Source organism: Manacus vitellinus, unplaced genomic scaffold (assembly GCF_001715985.3).
Source record: "Manacus vitellinus isolate BGI_N305 unplaced genomic scaffold, ASM171598v3 scaffold_30_pilon, whole genome shotgun sequence".
Classification (NCBI taxonomy): Eukaryota; Metazoa; Chordata; class Aves; order Passeriformes; family Pipridae; genus Manacus; species Manacus vitellinus.
The window spans coordinates 2606401-2620187 of record NW_021940291.1 but is presented as its reverse complement, the minus strand read 5'-3'; the positions used below and the strand labels follow the sequence as shown (position 1 = coordinate 2620187).

General features: G+C 38.4%; 1 protein-coding gene across 3 annotated transcripts; it reads right to left on the bottom strand.

Annotated features, from left to right (window-relative positions):
* Positions 1-671: 671 nt before the first annotated feature.
* On the bottom strand, positions 672-13739 carry UEVLD (UEV and lactate/malate dehyrogenase domains). 3 transcript variants are annotated; one of them, XM_018076059.2, is made up of 12 exons: positions 13514-13739; positions 12087-12171; positions 11436-11498; positions 10549-10712; positions 9406-9541; positions 7931-8052; positions 7343-7448; positions 5333-5503; positions 4204-4377; positions 3508-3592; positions 2754-2877; positions 672-1455 (listed from the first exon to the last, which is right to left on the bottom strand). In XM_018076059.2, the coding sequence occupies exons 2-12, from the start codon at positions 12097-12099 to the stop codon at positions 1291-1293; spliced, it is 1323 nt and encodes a 440-aa protein (XP_017931548.1). In that variant the 5' UTR covers positions 12100-12171; positions 13514-13739; the 3' UTR covers positions 672-1290. The 3 variants fall into 3 exon arrangements, with proteins under 3 accessions (XP_017931548.1, XP_017931549.1, XP_017931550.1); XM_018076060.1 differs by lacking the exon at positions 13514-13739 and adding an exon at positions 12576-12594; XM_018076061.1 differs by lacking the exons at positions 11436-11498; positions 12087-12171; positions 13514-13739 and having other exon boundaries at positions 10542-10656.
* Between the last annotated feature and the right edge of the window lie 48 nt (positions 13740-13787).

The following is a 13787-nucleotide window of genomic DNA, read 5'->3' as shown; positions in this document are numbered from 1 at the left end:
TTACGTGGTTTTTAAAAATACAGCAGCAAATTTGGTTACTTGCAGCCATCACTAATTTTGTCCCACGACTGACCACCACGATAAAGGAAATTTGAGTTTTCCACAAAAAAAAAAGTCTGAATCACTGAAGGTTTTTTTCTATTTTTATCTCAGTTCTGAGATCAATATACACCCAGAACTCCTTGCAACTCTGGTTCTTTGTGAGATATAAGCAGAAGGCACAAAGGAACAGATCTCTGGCTCTGCCACAGACCTTACTTTTGCTTAGAAAGCTTCATCAATACTTCATATACATTCATTAAAACCAGACTCCCCTCAAAGCATAAACATGGAATGACATTCCTAAGCTGCATACAGCAGGAGTGGAGCCCACATCTCCTTTGCCTGCAATGTGATGCTGAGGCACAACCAGGATGAATACAGTCTTTTACAGTACAGCAAATCAAGAAGTTAGAACCCCCCAAAAATCTCAAAAAACATCTGCTTTTTGACTTATCTAAAAACACACATCCAGCTTTTTCATCCCACCCTTGGCCTCTAAGGAGGTGGGTTACAGGTTCTGTTGCCTTCTCAAGCAGCTGTATGTTCCTCAGCCTGATGTAAAGCTCACTGCCCTCAGCTGGCTTTGGAGCGAGGTCTGAATGCACAGATACTTCTGCATTTCTTAACTGCTGGATTTTATCCTTTATTTGAATCCCATTCAGGAAGAGCACCTGTTGCAGTGCTGCATGTGTGTACTGAGAACTGTAGATGCCTTAGTGCTCTGAATGTCTTTACGAAATAAAAGCAAAACAAGTCATGACCAGAATATTCCCAACAGCATTAAGCATGCCACACAAATCCATATCCAATACTTCAGCTTTGAAGGGTATTGCTAACACTGTGCTCCCCTTAGCAGGATTAGTAGGAGGTAATTAGCAGTTCATTGACATAAGAGCATCAGCCATGAAAGATGGAGCTATGGAATGAGGTGCAAAGAGCTAAGATTAACCCAAGAATCAGGCTATAATCAGCAACCAAAAACCAGAGGCCAATGTCACCTGAATTCAGGTAAAACATTCTGGCATATTACCCTCCCCATTTTGGCTACCAAAAGTGCACTTTTCGAAGAAGACATTACTGTACAGAGCAGTATTACATAATTTAAACCAAAACTGAGAAAGCACTTCAGGAAGGTAAAGTAACAAAACTTCCTGTTTTATATAGAAATCCATATATACGAAGCAACCTCTTCTGCCTTGCAAATCTCCGACTTGTGTGAGCAGACACGGAGGCCTCCCTTGTGCTTCCTTACAGCTTCAGCTGCTGCTGAAGGTCATGAATTGACCCTGCGCTGCTTTGCAGTTTCTCTTGCACCAGTGGGTCTTCTTCCAGTTTGACCATTTCAAGCACTCCCTTGGTTCCAAGAATACATGGGAGACTTAAGAACACTTCACTGTTTATATTGCAGCATCCCTGAAACAACACACAAAGAACACTGTCACACGGTTACTTGTACATGCCATCTGAAGCATGCACGTACACAAAAGAATTGATTATTTTAATTAAGCAAGGATATTCCATCATATGGCATTTGGATGGGTCAAATTCCAGTTATTTTACATACTCTGCAGTGGGTTACTGTATAGAAACTGGAAAAGATTACAGTGCAGATAAAAATTTGTGAACCATGCCACACTTGGAGGAGTTTTCCAATATAGATATATCATATCTCTATAACACAGGCAAAGTTTATACTATTAACACCCACTCCTTAGGTAGAACAAGCAGGGACACTTGATAGTACGGTATCATTAGTTCTTTTAAGACTGACCAAAATAAAGTAAAAAATATAGCCAAAGAGAAGTATCTGGGGAACGCTTTTCAAATACTGATCCCATATTTACTTTGTGAGAGAATTCATCCAACTTATATCCCTATAATTCAAGTTTACACTGTAGACTGCATTTATTTTTAGGATTTGTATGGGAAATCTTAAACTGGAGAGTAACTACAGAATGTAAAAGACTTGTCACCCCTCTGTATCTGAATTTAGTTCATAAACTATTAAAAACTTTATTTGAAACATAATGATGAAATTAGGTATGTGTTTGTACTCGAAAGAATAAGCAGCAGCTTCCCTGCACTGGGACATGCAAATCACCCTTTTGAAGGCTCTAATTTGAAGGGACAAGTACATGTTTCTACACGGGTTTTCTCGTCATACGAAGTGACTTAATGCTTCAGTGAAGCCTCTTAGGATAAGCTTTAAACAAAGTTCAGTCTATAATTTGAAGTTAACTAAGGCTTCATAACTTTTGTCTCTAATTAAAGTATCAAGGAGTAAAAAGGCAGCTGTTTCAAACCTGGTCAAATAAAATAATGGCAGAAATGCATTTTGTACTTTCATAAAAGATACTGAACTCTTTCAGCCTCTAAAAAAATCTACATTCAATACTAAACACTCAGGAACTGCAATTCACACATTTCATTTGCCAAATCCAGCTATTGCAGGGGTGCTGGTCAGCAACCTTGAATGTATTTCCCTTTTGGACATGTATTTTTGGGAGAATAATCCACTTTTAATATTGGTTTCAGATTAAAGCATTAACTGACTTTTACTCATTTTTGGACTATATTTGAAAGCTGTGGTTGGAAGAAAGCAACAGCAGTAGCATTGCTTCAGACATGCCTGTCTGCTAAAATTAATGGTCATATCCAGTATAAATAATATAATTACACTGCCAACCAAAAAATATTAATAACACATTTACCTTTGCCAGAGTGGATATAGAATGAACCTTTCTTTTATCTTTCAGAATGCTGTCAGTCAAATCAGCAACTGAGAGCCCAACAGACCAAGATCTCTGACCTTTTCCCTTCAGAACTTCCATAGCTCTATATATAAACCAGGAAAAGAAGAAAAACATGATGTTTAGATTTTAATTATTCCTATTTTGGTTTATTTGTAAAACCCAGAAGACAGATTAAGTGCACCATATCAGGTATAGTATACTATAAAAGTATGATTCTCTGTTTTGGAAAACAACAGAATGGAATAAAGAAATGCTTTAAAAAATTTCTTTACAATACTTTTTACCCACAGTAGTAACAATTCTCTTTTCTGTCAAGAGGAGTAACTAATAAGTAGCTAATGGAATCAGGTAAATTCACCCAAAGCTGTGCTTTGCTTTGAAGCAAATGCTTCCAACACAAGCTCTGAGAAAAGTGTGTCAGAAGGCTTGTCTATTATTTTTTCTTTAACACACAGCCAAACTGGCAGCCTCTGATATTCTGGTGTCTTCTCCTTAGATTGCCACAGGCACAACTTTATTAAGAACTTCAGAAAAACAGTGACCATACACACTGACCAAAGGAGAATGACAACACGACCTACAATCTGCTATAAACTCAACGTATGAACATTTCAGAGCAAAGTTCACCCAATTCATAAAGAGAAAAAGGAGAAACTCTGCAAACATCAAGTACCTGAACATGAAGAAAAGGAAAGGGTTACAATGGTGTTACCTGTTGGCCACCTTTTGCCTTGAGTTACGAGCAGCCATTCCTTCTGTTTGATTTGCAGCTAAATTATAACTGGTCCACGATGATACTAAAGAGAAAAAAATCAATGGTTAAATGCATATCTAAACAGTGACTAACATAGGTACCAGATAAGGTGAGGAGAAGAAAAATAAAAAGAAAAATTCAGGCTTTCCAAACTTTCCTTCCTCCACAACAACCCAAATGTAGATGACAACTTTTTAATGTTCCCTGGAGTGATGAAATAAACTCTATAGTAGCACCTTGCCAGAGACACTTCCTTAAAGATGATTGAAGTAATGTGTAATAATTGTTACAGCAGCAGTAACCTGCCATATATTATACCACATTTCCTTCCTCTTTCAGTACCTCTAACCTGTATTTTTACTATATTGTTAAAGCCAAAAAGAAAACCAGCATGAGGTTGGTTGGGGGTTTTTTGTGGGTTTGTAATTTTTGGTTTTTTTACTGTGACAAATGTCAAATACTTCTGCTATCACTCCAGGTCTACTGACTTTGGTACACACAAAAACTCTCTTACTTAGAATCATTATGAAAATCTACCACTCATTACTTTTCTTATTACCTTCATTATTTTTCTCAATTATTCTTTTAATATTCAGTTACTTAAGCATTGCCAGGACATCATCTGCTCATAGTTATAAGAAAGTATCACTTTACCTTTGTCTTCCCCTTGTTCACCAATAACCCAGGCATCTTTTGCCAGCACCTCTGCTTTCAAAAGGTTTGTCAGTATGTACTGAAATCTCTCCGAGTCAAGATTGGCACCTACTCCAATCACTCTGCTTTTGGGAAAGGCACTCAGCTTCCACGCCACATATGTCATTACTTCAACTAAATGTGAAAGGAAAGGATGTTGCCAATGAAGGACCACTCACACAATTCAACACAACTGCAAACTCTGAATCACAATTACTAAAAACTCTGGACCAAGTTGTTTACTTTAGAAAATACATAAGCACGTAAGAACATACTGGTAGGTTATTTCAACCTAAAATACCAAGTCAGGTGGGGAGGAGGTGAAAAAAATTCACAGCCCAAGTAAAGTTTTAAGAGAAATCAAGTGAAACTTCAGAATAAGCCACCACACTTCCCTATACCAAAAATCTCACAGGCTTGTACATTTAATTCAGCCAGTGTTTAATTTATTTTCATTTGGCAAGCACTCTCTGCTCCATCTCCACAGCTCAAAAATGGTAGGAAGGTAAGAGTCATTTGAGAAATACACACAAGGGCTGTCTTCAATGCATTTACAGGACAGAGGCTCACACTTACTTCTTTCCCTTTTAAGTAGTGATCTTGCTTTGTCTTAGTTCACAGTATCCCTGACCCAACAGATTTAAACCTTTCACCAAAATATAGCTGCAATATTTACTATGAACACTATACTTTGTATATTAGTAGCCTGTGAGTGTGATCATATGGCACATAACACACATGCATCTGTCCTTTCTGCACAGGGGAAACGTGTACATAAAAATCACAACTGACAAGACAACAGCCAATGGATGTGAATCTTGTAGACACAGCCAGGTCAAAACTACATACAGAAACATACTGAAATACATACCTTTTATACAAAACAAAGTACACTATTTTATTTTATCTTGGTAACAGTAAAGAAAAAACCCTCAAAGACAGTGTCCTGCTCAAAGCTGAAAAGGAAAACATCTTTCAGAGTGGTAAGAACTTCTGACTATGTGGGTGTATTCAGCAGTAACATATTTTTAAAACAGGCCAAAGAAAAAGCCATGTAAGGGACAGAACATTTTGCAAAGTACCAACATACCTGGATGAGAAGCAACAAGGAGAACAGCATTCTGACTGTAGTGTGATATTGCTGGAATAATTCCTTTGAACAAATCCACATTGCTTTGTATGACATCGAGGTAAGTCTGAGCATTACCCAGAGAATTAACGGTAACTACCACAACTTTTGAATCAGCAGAAGCAGAAAAATCTGAAAATACAAAGAAAAGAGGGTTTTAAAATTTATGTCATTCTATTGAGTCTTGGATGCAACACGAAGAGCCATTCTAAAGGCTAAACTGCAGCATCCAGCTTAATTAGGGATTCTTCACCTCCTGTCCCTCCCAATTTCCCCAGTGTGGAATTTGGGGCACTTCCACAGCACCTGTAAGACACTGCTCTCCCATAGAACTACTTTCCTGTTTTACAGTTGCCAAACACAGAAGGCAGATTGCAATTTGTCCAAGGTTACACAGTAGGGACCAGAAAAAAATGTAGATAGTGTTGACAGATAAACTTTTCAAAGTTTTCTTGGCAAGAGAGGAAAAAAAATACATCTCTGAAAATGCTCCTTCATTTTTATTCCAATTGTTAAAGAAGGGGAAAGATTTTACTCCTAATTTTTGATCTTATACCTCAGTCAAGGACATGTAGACAATCATTAAAAGCACTTCAAGTCTGTTTATTAACTCCAGTAAAAACCCATGTATTTATTAGCCCAAGGAAACACACAACCATGTTTGCTGCAGGAATATGTAAGTCAAAGCTGCCTTGAGCAGGTAACTTCAAATATCTGAGTACCACACAGGTGATCAGCTTGGGCATGGCAACAAGGTGATTTGACTGTTGCACCACTTCTGGAACCAGCTGAAGCCAAAGCAGAGGCCTAATGCACTGACAAACTGGAAGCATACTAAGCAGGATATAATTAATACCAGCTTGCTCTAAACCTAGATATAAGCATACTAAAATAACAGGTGACAGTGTACAAGCATTTTGTAATACTGTAACACTACTAAGAGCACAGCCAACAACATACATGCTTTTTGTACCACAGCTAAATGTAAACATATAATAGGCGACCACAAAGGCACAGACAGATTTGTGATACAGTTGCACAACCAGGGTTCAGGAAAAAAAGTGTGCTAGCAGTAAAACCTGCAAGATAAGATCAAAGAATGTACAGCAAGCAATGCCAGCTGCAGAACAAGCAACAAAGACGCCTGGTGGAACCAGAACAAGTCCCTGTCCTGAAAGTAAGATAAATTACAACAGAAGCACAAGAAAGCCCCTCATTTCCTCTTGCAGAGGGTGCAAGGAACATGCAAACACGACACACAAGCAAGGAAGAATGGGGAAGTCGTTCATTTCAGTTTCAGCTTCCTCTGTGGAAGAGCTTCCGAGTTGCACCGCCCCAAGCTCTGCAACCCAGACCAAAGACTGTGGCCATCCTCACTAATTACAGAGACATGGCATCGACTCTGTTGAATTGCACACCCACAGCTAACTGAGGACAAGATTTTTAAGAACTCATTGTTTGAATATGCAGTGATACTGATTAAAAACTAACTATTGGCATGTTTAATGAACATCAATTTAGAAAAGCAGAACTTCGAAAAATTCCTTTATTTATCAGCCTTTTTAACACTGGTCTCACAGCTCTCTCCAATTCCCTAACATAAATATATTTTTCCCTCTTCTTTCCCTCTCTCTGCTTCTGACACTTAAGTATCAGCTTGGCTTCTATGTATTTCTGCATGAGTCCAATCTCAGCATTAGCCTCTTATCCTGGAAGTACAGACTAACATACCTCTACCTCTATAAACAATGGAAAAAGCCTGAAATAAAAGCTTTCAAGCTTTGCTGAACCTTCCTTTCCAATTTTACTCTGAAGAGACAGAGGAAAGCAAGAAGCTATGAAAAGAATACATCTTTCACAAATGACAGCCTGTATGCCTCTCTGTCTCCCCAAGTGTCCTGCTCTCATTAAAACAAGCACAAGCACACACAGTACAGCACTTGCTCCCATTCCAGAAACAACATCCAATACCTCTGCTGATCTCCACATTTGGCAGAGCAAAGATCTCCAAGTCCATGGTCCCTCCTTTTGCTGCACCTTCAGAAAGATCCAAAAGAATCACCTTGTCTGCAACACCCTGTATGAATAAAAATAACACAGATCAACAAGAAAACAAACTGAAACTTGTTGGAGTAGGGAATAAAAACCAAAATTCCTCCAATTCCAGTGTTTGTTGCACTGTGTATAAACCAAACAAAATTACTGACCAAGATGACAGTCAAATCACAGGAAAAAGAATTTAGTTTAGGAAAACTCTCCTTTTCCAGGGGACTAGGAGATCCCAATTGTAAGAGGCCACCACTCAGGAAAGAAGTAAGGATTTTCAAAGTAAGGGAATTCAATATTCAATCCTTTGACTTAAAAAAAGCTGACTGAGAAAGCAGGGCAGAAGTTAACACTTCTGCATGTCTGTAAGTTAACTAAAGAGGCAAATGACTTAAACAGTGACAGAGCTGTTAAAACTGCTGAGGTATTTTTAGTGTCAGACACTAAGAACTAGACTGGAAGCCTCTCTATTAATCAGGTTTGCTATTTTTATACTATTTTATAATTATGTACCTTTGCTGCAACTGTTAGCACACATGCAATGCCAAGATCTCCAGCTCCAACAACAGTAATTTTATTAAAACATCCTTCATTTTTGCCTCCAATTTTACTCCTTGATTTCATGTCAGTCTCTCCTACAAGTAAAAGAAAACCACAAATTTAGGTGCTAATCCACACTGTATTAATACAAGTATTGCTGCTTCATAAAGGATCATGGTTGTGCCAGAGTTAAATCAAATTACACAAACCTTTTCAAAATAGTGGTCAAGCCTGACTGCAGAAAATTCATCACAACCTGCAAGGTTGTAAAACACAAATACTCCTCTTTAGATAGGAATGTTTTTTCACTAAGTAGAAACATATGAGTAACAATAGCAAGAAGCTAGACACTAATATCACACAAACAATGCTCCCTTTGCTACTGTTACAGATGTGAATACATATCATGGTCAAAAAATTTGTAAAAGATATCATATTTTGAAAAGACATGCAAAATGGAATTTGATTAAAATACAAGAACCTGAGGTTGCTTAGCCAATGCTACTGGCAACACAGTGATTCTCATTCTGAGTATAATGCAGAGAGATTTGTAACCGAAACATTTAAGATTGATTGTCTAGAAATGTGTATCATGTGCACACCACGTTTGAGCTCACAAGCAGTTTGTGTACACAATTACCAGAAGAAACAGCAGAAAAGGGTTAAAGGGAAAGGTTTGCACAAGCTGCCACAGATCACCATCTGTGATTGCACTAAATAAAGGAAGAAGAAAAGACTGACCTGAAGAAAATGTATCAGGGTGAAGAGTAACAGGACTGGAGCCATAAAACACTCAAGTACGGAAAACCTGGGAACTGTGAAATTCAGGAATTTTGCCCAAGACTTAAAATGGGTGAGATAAAGCAATGAGGCAAAATGCCAAATTGCATCCACTCCTGAAGGGTATAAAAGACAAGTCCCAAAATCAGCTTGTCAGCACTGAACAAGGAGAACTCAAGACACACGAAATGAACTCCACAGCCAGCGTTCCTTGTTCTCAGTGCTGCACAGCAGTGACTGGGGTCAGCTGGGTCTCAGGGCTTGTGACTGAGTGTGAGAGTGTGAGTGAGTGAGATCTGAGACAATGCATGATTAGGATTGGGTAAAATCAACTTGTTCAGAATAAAATCGCATCTCCTTTCCATAAAATCTCAGACTGAGTTTTCCTGCAGTGATTTCCAAAAAATTAGTAGTATCAAGTCTACAATAGTTTTCAGTAGGCTTAAATGCAAACATCCAAAACGAGCTGCTTACTAAATAAAGAGAATCTGAGCTCTCTGTTCAAAGAGATACTTTTGACTACACAGAGAAAACACAATACACTGTGGACAGGCAAACTCCAAAAATTCAGATATTAAAACTGTGTAGTGTTCTTTGTGATATCAACTAAAAACAATAAATTAATATATCAGAGAACATTAGAAACAAGTTCATGAAAACATCCACACCTTCTGTAATCTTTGCAATGTAGGACAGAAGTTCTGATTGCCTGGCTGCATCAGAGGATGACAGTGAATACAAAGGGAGCTCTTCCTCAAACTTTGCAATCATTTCCTTGATTAATCCAATGACAGTCGATTTAGGCTGAAATATAGCAATACAGAAGACAAAACAGTTGACTAGCTATATCATATAGTGATAGCAGCTGTGAACTCCCATAGTTATACACAGTTTAATCAAATCATAAATATTGACACCCTTAATATTTACACAAACATTTAAGGGAAAGAAAAGCATCACTTTTTGAAAAGATACTTTCCAAACAGGAGTATGGAGTAAAAGGAATTTAACAAAAAGGAATTCTAAAATTGAAATTGGCAGTGCAACTAATTTTTGAAGGCATCCATGGACATATGGAAACCTTTGATATAGCCACATCCAGTATCATAAAAGGGATAAATCCTAGCTAAAGGAAAGATAGTTCAGTCTTCTCAGATGAGCATTACTGTCCAGAGTTCTTGCAATTCAGCCCTTCTTCAGGCAAAATACACAGTGAAGTCAGTAAAAGTTCTCATAGGAATGTCTATATCAATAAAGTAAAATATAGTCTATCCATTTCAGAAAGCTGGAATTCATTAAATCATTTTTACTGGCCTGGCAGTCCTATTTAAGTGAGTAATTTAACACAGTGTACAGAATCATTTTGCAACAGCATTGGCTCTAGAATCTCTGTGCTGTTTCAGAGCTCTGAAACAGCCAACAGAGACATGCCCAAAAGGTAGAACCTTCCATTGAACTTTCCTAGGGATACTCAATTGGTCTAATACTATGACTCACTATTAACAGCAACAAAGTATCATGAGGCTTACACTGCTTTGGAACAAACTCGGTCCCTTTTCTTCAGCTTAAAATAATTTTCCTTCAAATCACTTACAACTTCCTTTACAATTGCTTTGAACTGCCTGAAAGCTGTAATCTCAAGAGACAAAACATTCTGCTTCTCTTTGCATAACTATTGCATATTTAAAATTAACAAAAAAAATGCAGAAAACAAAAAGCCCTGAACCCTACTCACTCCCCTCCACGGATCTCAATATGATACCATGCATTATTCCCAAGTACTTCCCCCCTTCAGCCACTCCACCTCTTACATGGCTCCAGTTCTGCAGGTAGGGCAGATAAATCCTGCCATGAGCATCAACATGCTTTCCCACTGAAATGCCCATGTTTGCAGTTGGCTTCAAGAAGCAAATGGGGGGAGCAAAGGGATGAGAATCCAGAATCCACAGCTGAATAGGTATGTTATAGGAATTACCTGTTCAACGCAAAATAAAAGCCATTAGTAACTTCTGCATTGGGAAGAGGCACTAAAAGCCAGTCATGTGTGTGATGTGATTTACACTTCATAATAGCAAAGAAAAAAAGCCTGAGAGATCGCTTTCCAGACTCACACAGAGTATTTATGTTACTTAGGCTAGTTAACAAACACAGGCTTGTCTGGATCGACTTGAAGTGCTACTGATCGTGTCTTTCTTAATATAAAGCTCTGTGGTTGTTTTGCTTCCCAAGGTCCTCTTATCAGCCAACATGTCCTCTTTTCCCAGCAAAGAAATCACTTAAAGGTACCATTTCATATTTATTTTAGGACTTAACAACTAGTGCAAAGAGGCAGCTATTAAGAGCTTTACCAAAGGCTTCAAGTTAAAAATAAAAAATTACCTACTGGTTATTTTTGGACACTGCCTATACAAGCATAGGGCTTGTATATATAGAGTTCACACAACCTCCATTAGAACCAAAGAGTTTGCCTACACAGTCTCCAACTACATGACTTTTTAATAGTTAATTTACCTATATAATTAATAATTTTTAATTTCAGCATCTGTTTTTGCATCTGCTTTTGCAGAAGTGGCTTCTGCCAATTCATGCAAAATGCTTTCTAGCCCTCTTTAAAGAAGCTGCACTACTGCTAAGAGACAGCACCCAACACATTTCACAATTAGATTCATAACTGGCAAGAAAATTTGATTTATCTTACCATATTTCACTGGAACAGTACCACTAAAATTCAGGAGGTCCTTCTGGGATCCATCCTTGAAGGCTGAAATTAAAAATGTGATTTTAAAAAATAATAAATGCTTTCAAGTCTGTGATGGTAGTCCCATCCACAACTACCAATATACCACACCGATTTTTCTTTAGAAATCAACCACACTGCCCCTGAAAGAGCCAAGACTAGAATGCTACAAAGGTCCCACCTCCCCTTTTCAGTATTTCCTTAATGGAATCTTAATGAAAATTGCATCTTTAGTCTGAAAATCCCTTGTCCTGGGTAATTCTGATGTTGCAGGAATTTTCAGTCAGGCTGAGGGACGCTGGAAGTACACTCTATAAGATACAAATAGCAAAATGCTTTCAATACAATCGTGAAAAATGGGGAAAATGGTGTTACATATAAAGATTTTAAAACATCAATCTTCTATAATTACTGACAAGCTGAAATAAAATGAAGTGAATAAGTCATCAAGGTTTTTATAGTTTTTATATTTATGCACTCTTAGAAGAGTCAAAGTAAAGACAGGAACACAACTGAAGGATATTCACACTATTTAGGTTCTGTTATACACAGCCTGAATTAGTTCAAAGTACACAGCCACAATTAGTTGAAAGTAATTGTATCACTTCTTACTGTATGTGTTCATGGAGAACGTGAAGTTTGGGTATGTCTTGCTAACATTCTTCAGCTCTTCTATGGTCAGGTCTCTGAACTTATACTGGGAAGGGGGAGAAAAAAAAAATCAGGAAAAAAAGTTTCACTTCAAAGGCTTCTTTCTTTACCAGAGATAGCAAAAAGGATATGAGACAAAGCAGAAACACAAGAAGGGGAATGTAATAATTACTTGTGGTATTAGAAGTAGTTTTGATGTGAAATATATTATCAAAAAGAATTGATTACAAAAAGGCTTTAAAGGTATCACAGGTCTGCTGTTGCTGCATAAGAACTCAAATTCTGAACATTACTCTTTACATACCGTTTTTTTCCATTCACAGCTGTGTGAGCAGAGGTTTAGTAAAGTTTAGTCTCCCCTGCACACAATAACTAAAAACAATATAAAAACGTAAACCTCTTAGAAAAAGGAGATTATTTTATTGCTGACACAGTAAAACTCAGACCCACCTGCACATATTTTAGAAGAGTTTCATAAGATGTTGATTGCCACAAACATACTAAATGTGTAAGTGATTAGCCTCTGGGATTTTTTTTTCCCATTTTTATGTTGTCTTTGAGAGCTGAGAAGATGAATCACTGCTGCTTGAGACTGTCCCCAGCCAGACCAATACCTGAACTTCCAAGAGATTTGCATCCTCCCACATCCCAAAGTTATGAAGAATATTTTCCATTTCCTAGATTAAGGCCTCTGCTTCTCATTTAGGAAACCTGGAGTTGTTTTGGAACCCTTGCCTAAGCAAACACAACTGCAGCCTGACAGTGGCTTAAAGAGCTTACCACTGCCCTGGAATACTTGTCACACAGTAGTAGCTTAAACCAAATTTGTCTTCAGTCTGGTACCCCACCAGCAATGCTACAGCTATGGGGATATTTTCCATTTTGTACAAGAAAACACAGAGCTGCTGAAAAGAAACACCTTTTAGTCTCAGCTTCTCCCCATTCAGTCTTACAGGATACTGCAAAGTCAGGCAAGAAAAAAAAAAATTAAAAAATCAAATCTGCCCAAATTAGGAATGTCTGCACAACTTAGATTTAACACATTTTTGGAAGCATTGATTCATCTGGTTGTGAAACCAAAGCCATGTTTCCCCAGCTGGACCCCTTCTATTCGTAATGCAAAACGAGGTATTATTCCTATCAGTTTGTCCTGTTCTAAAGATCAGAGGATTTATGAGGTGAGTCAGACGCAGACCTCGCTCATTCCGCACCTGAAATTATCTGGCATGCCCAAAATTTAAATACGCCCACCTCAGTTTCTCACATGGAAATTAAAACGCTCAGAAGGATGCTACAACAACACGCCTGTGTTCCCAGGGAGCGGAGGTGCTAACGCAGGGAACGCCACCAAAAAAAAAGAAAAAAAAGGAAGGAAAAAAAAAAGTTACCAATTCCCCGGTGGATTGATAACTCCGAGTGAACAGTAAGGTTGCAGCCGGGAGGCACGTCCCGAGTCACGGGAATAAATTCACGCGCAACTTAAAGCTCGGCTGCGGACAGGGCAGGGACGGGACGGGGCGCGACGGGACGGGAGTCCTTCACCAGCCACCACCACGAAACTTCCTCCCTTCCCTCCCAGCGGCCGTTCTGGACCTGCAGGACCTTTCCATTCCCGCCGCCCTCATTCCTTCCTCCCCCCTCCCCTCAGCGCGGGGTCCCCCG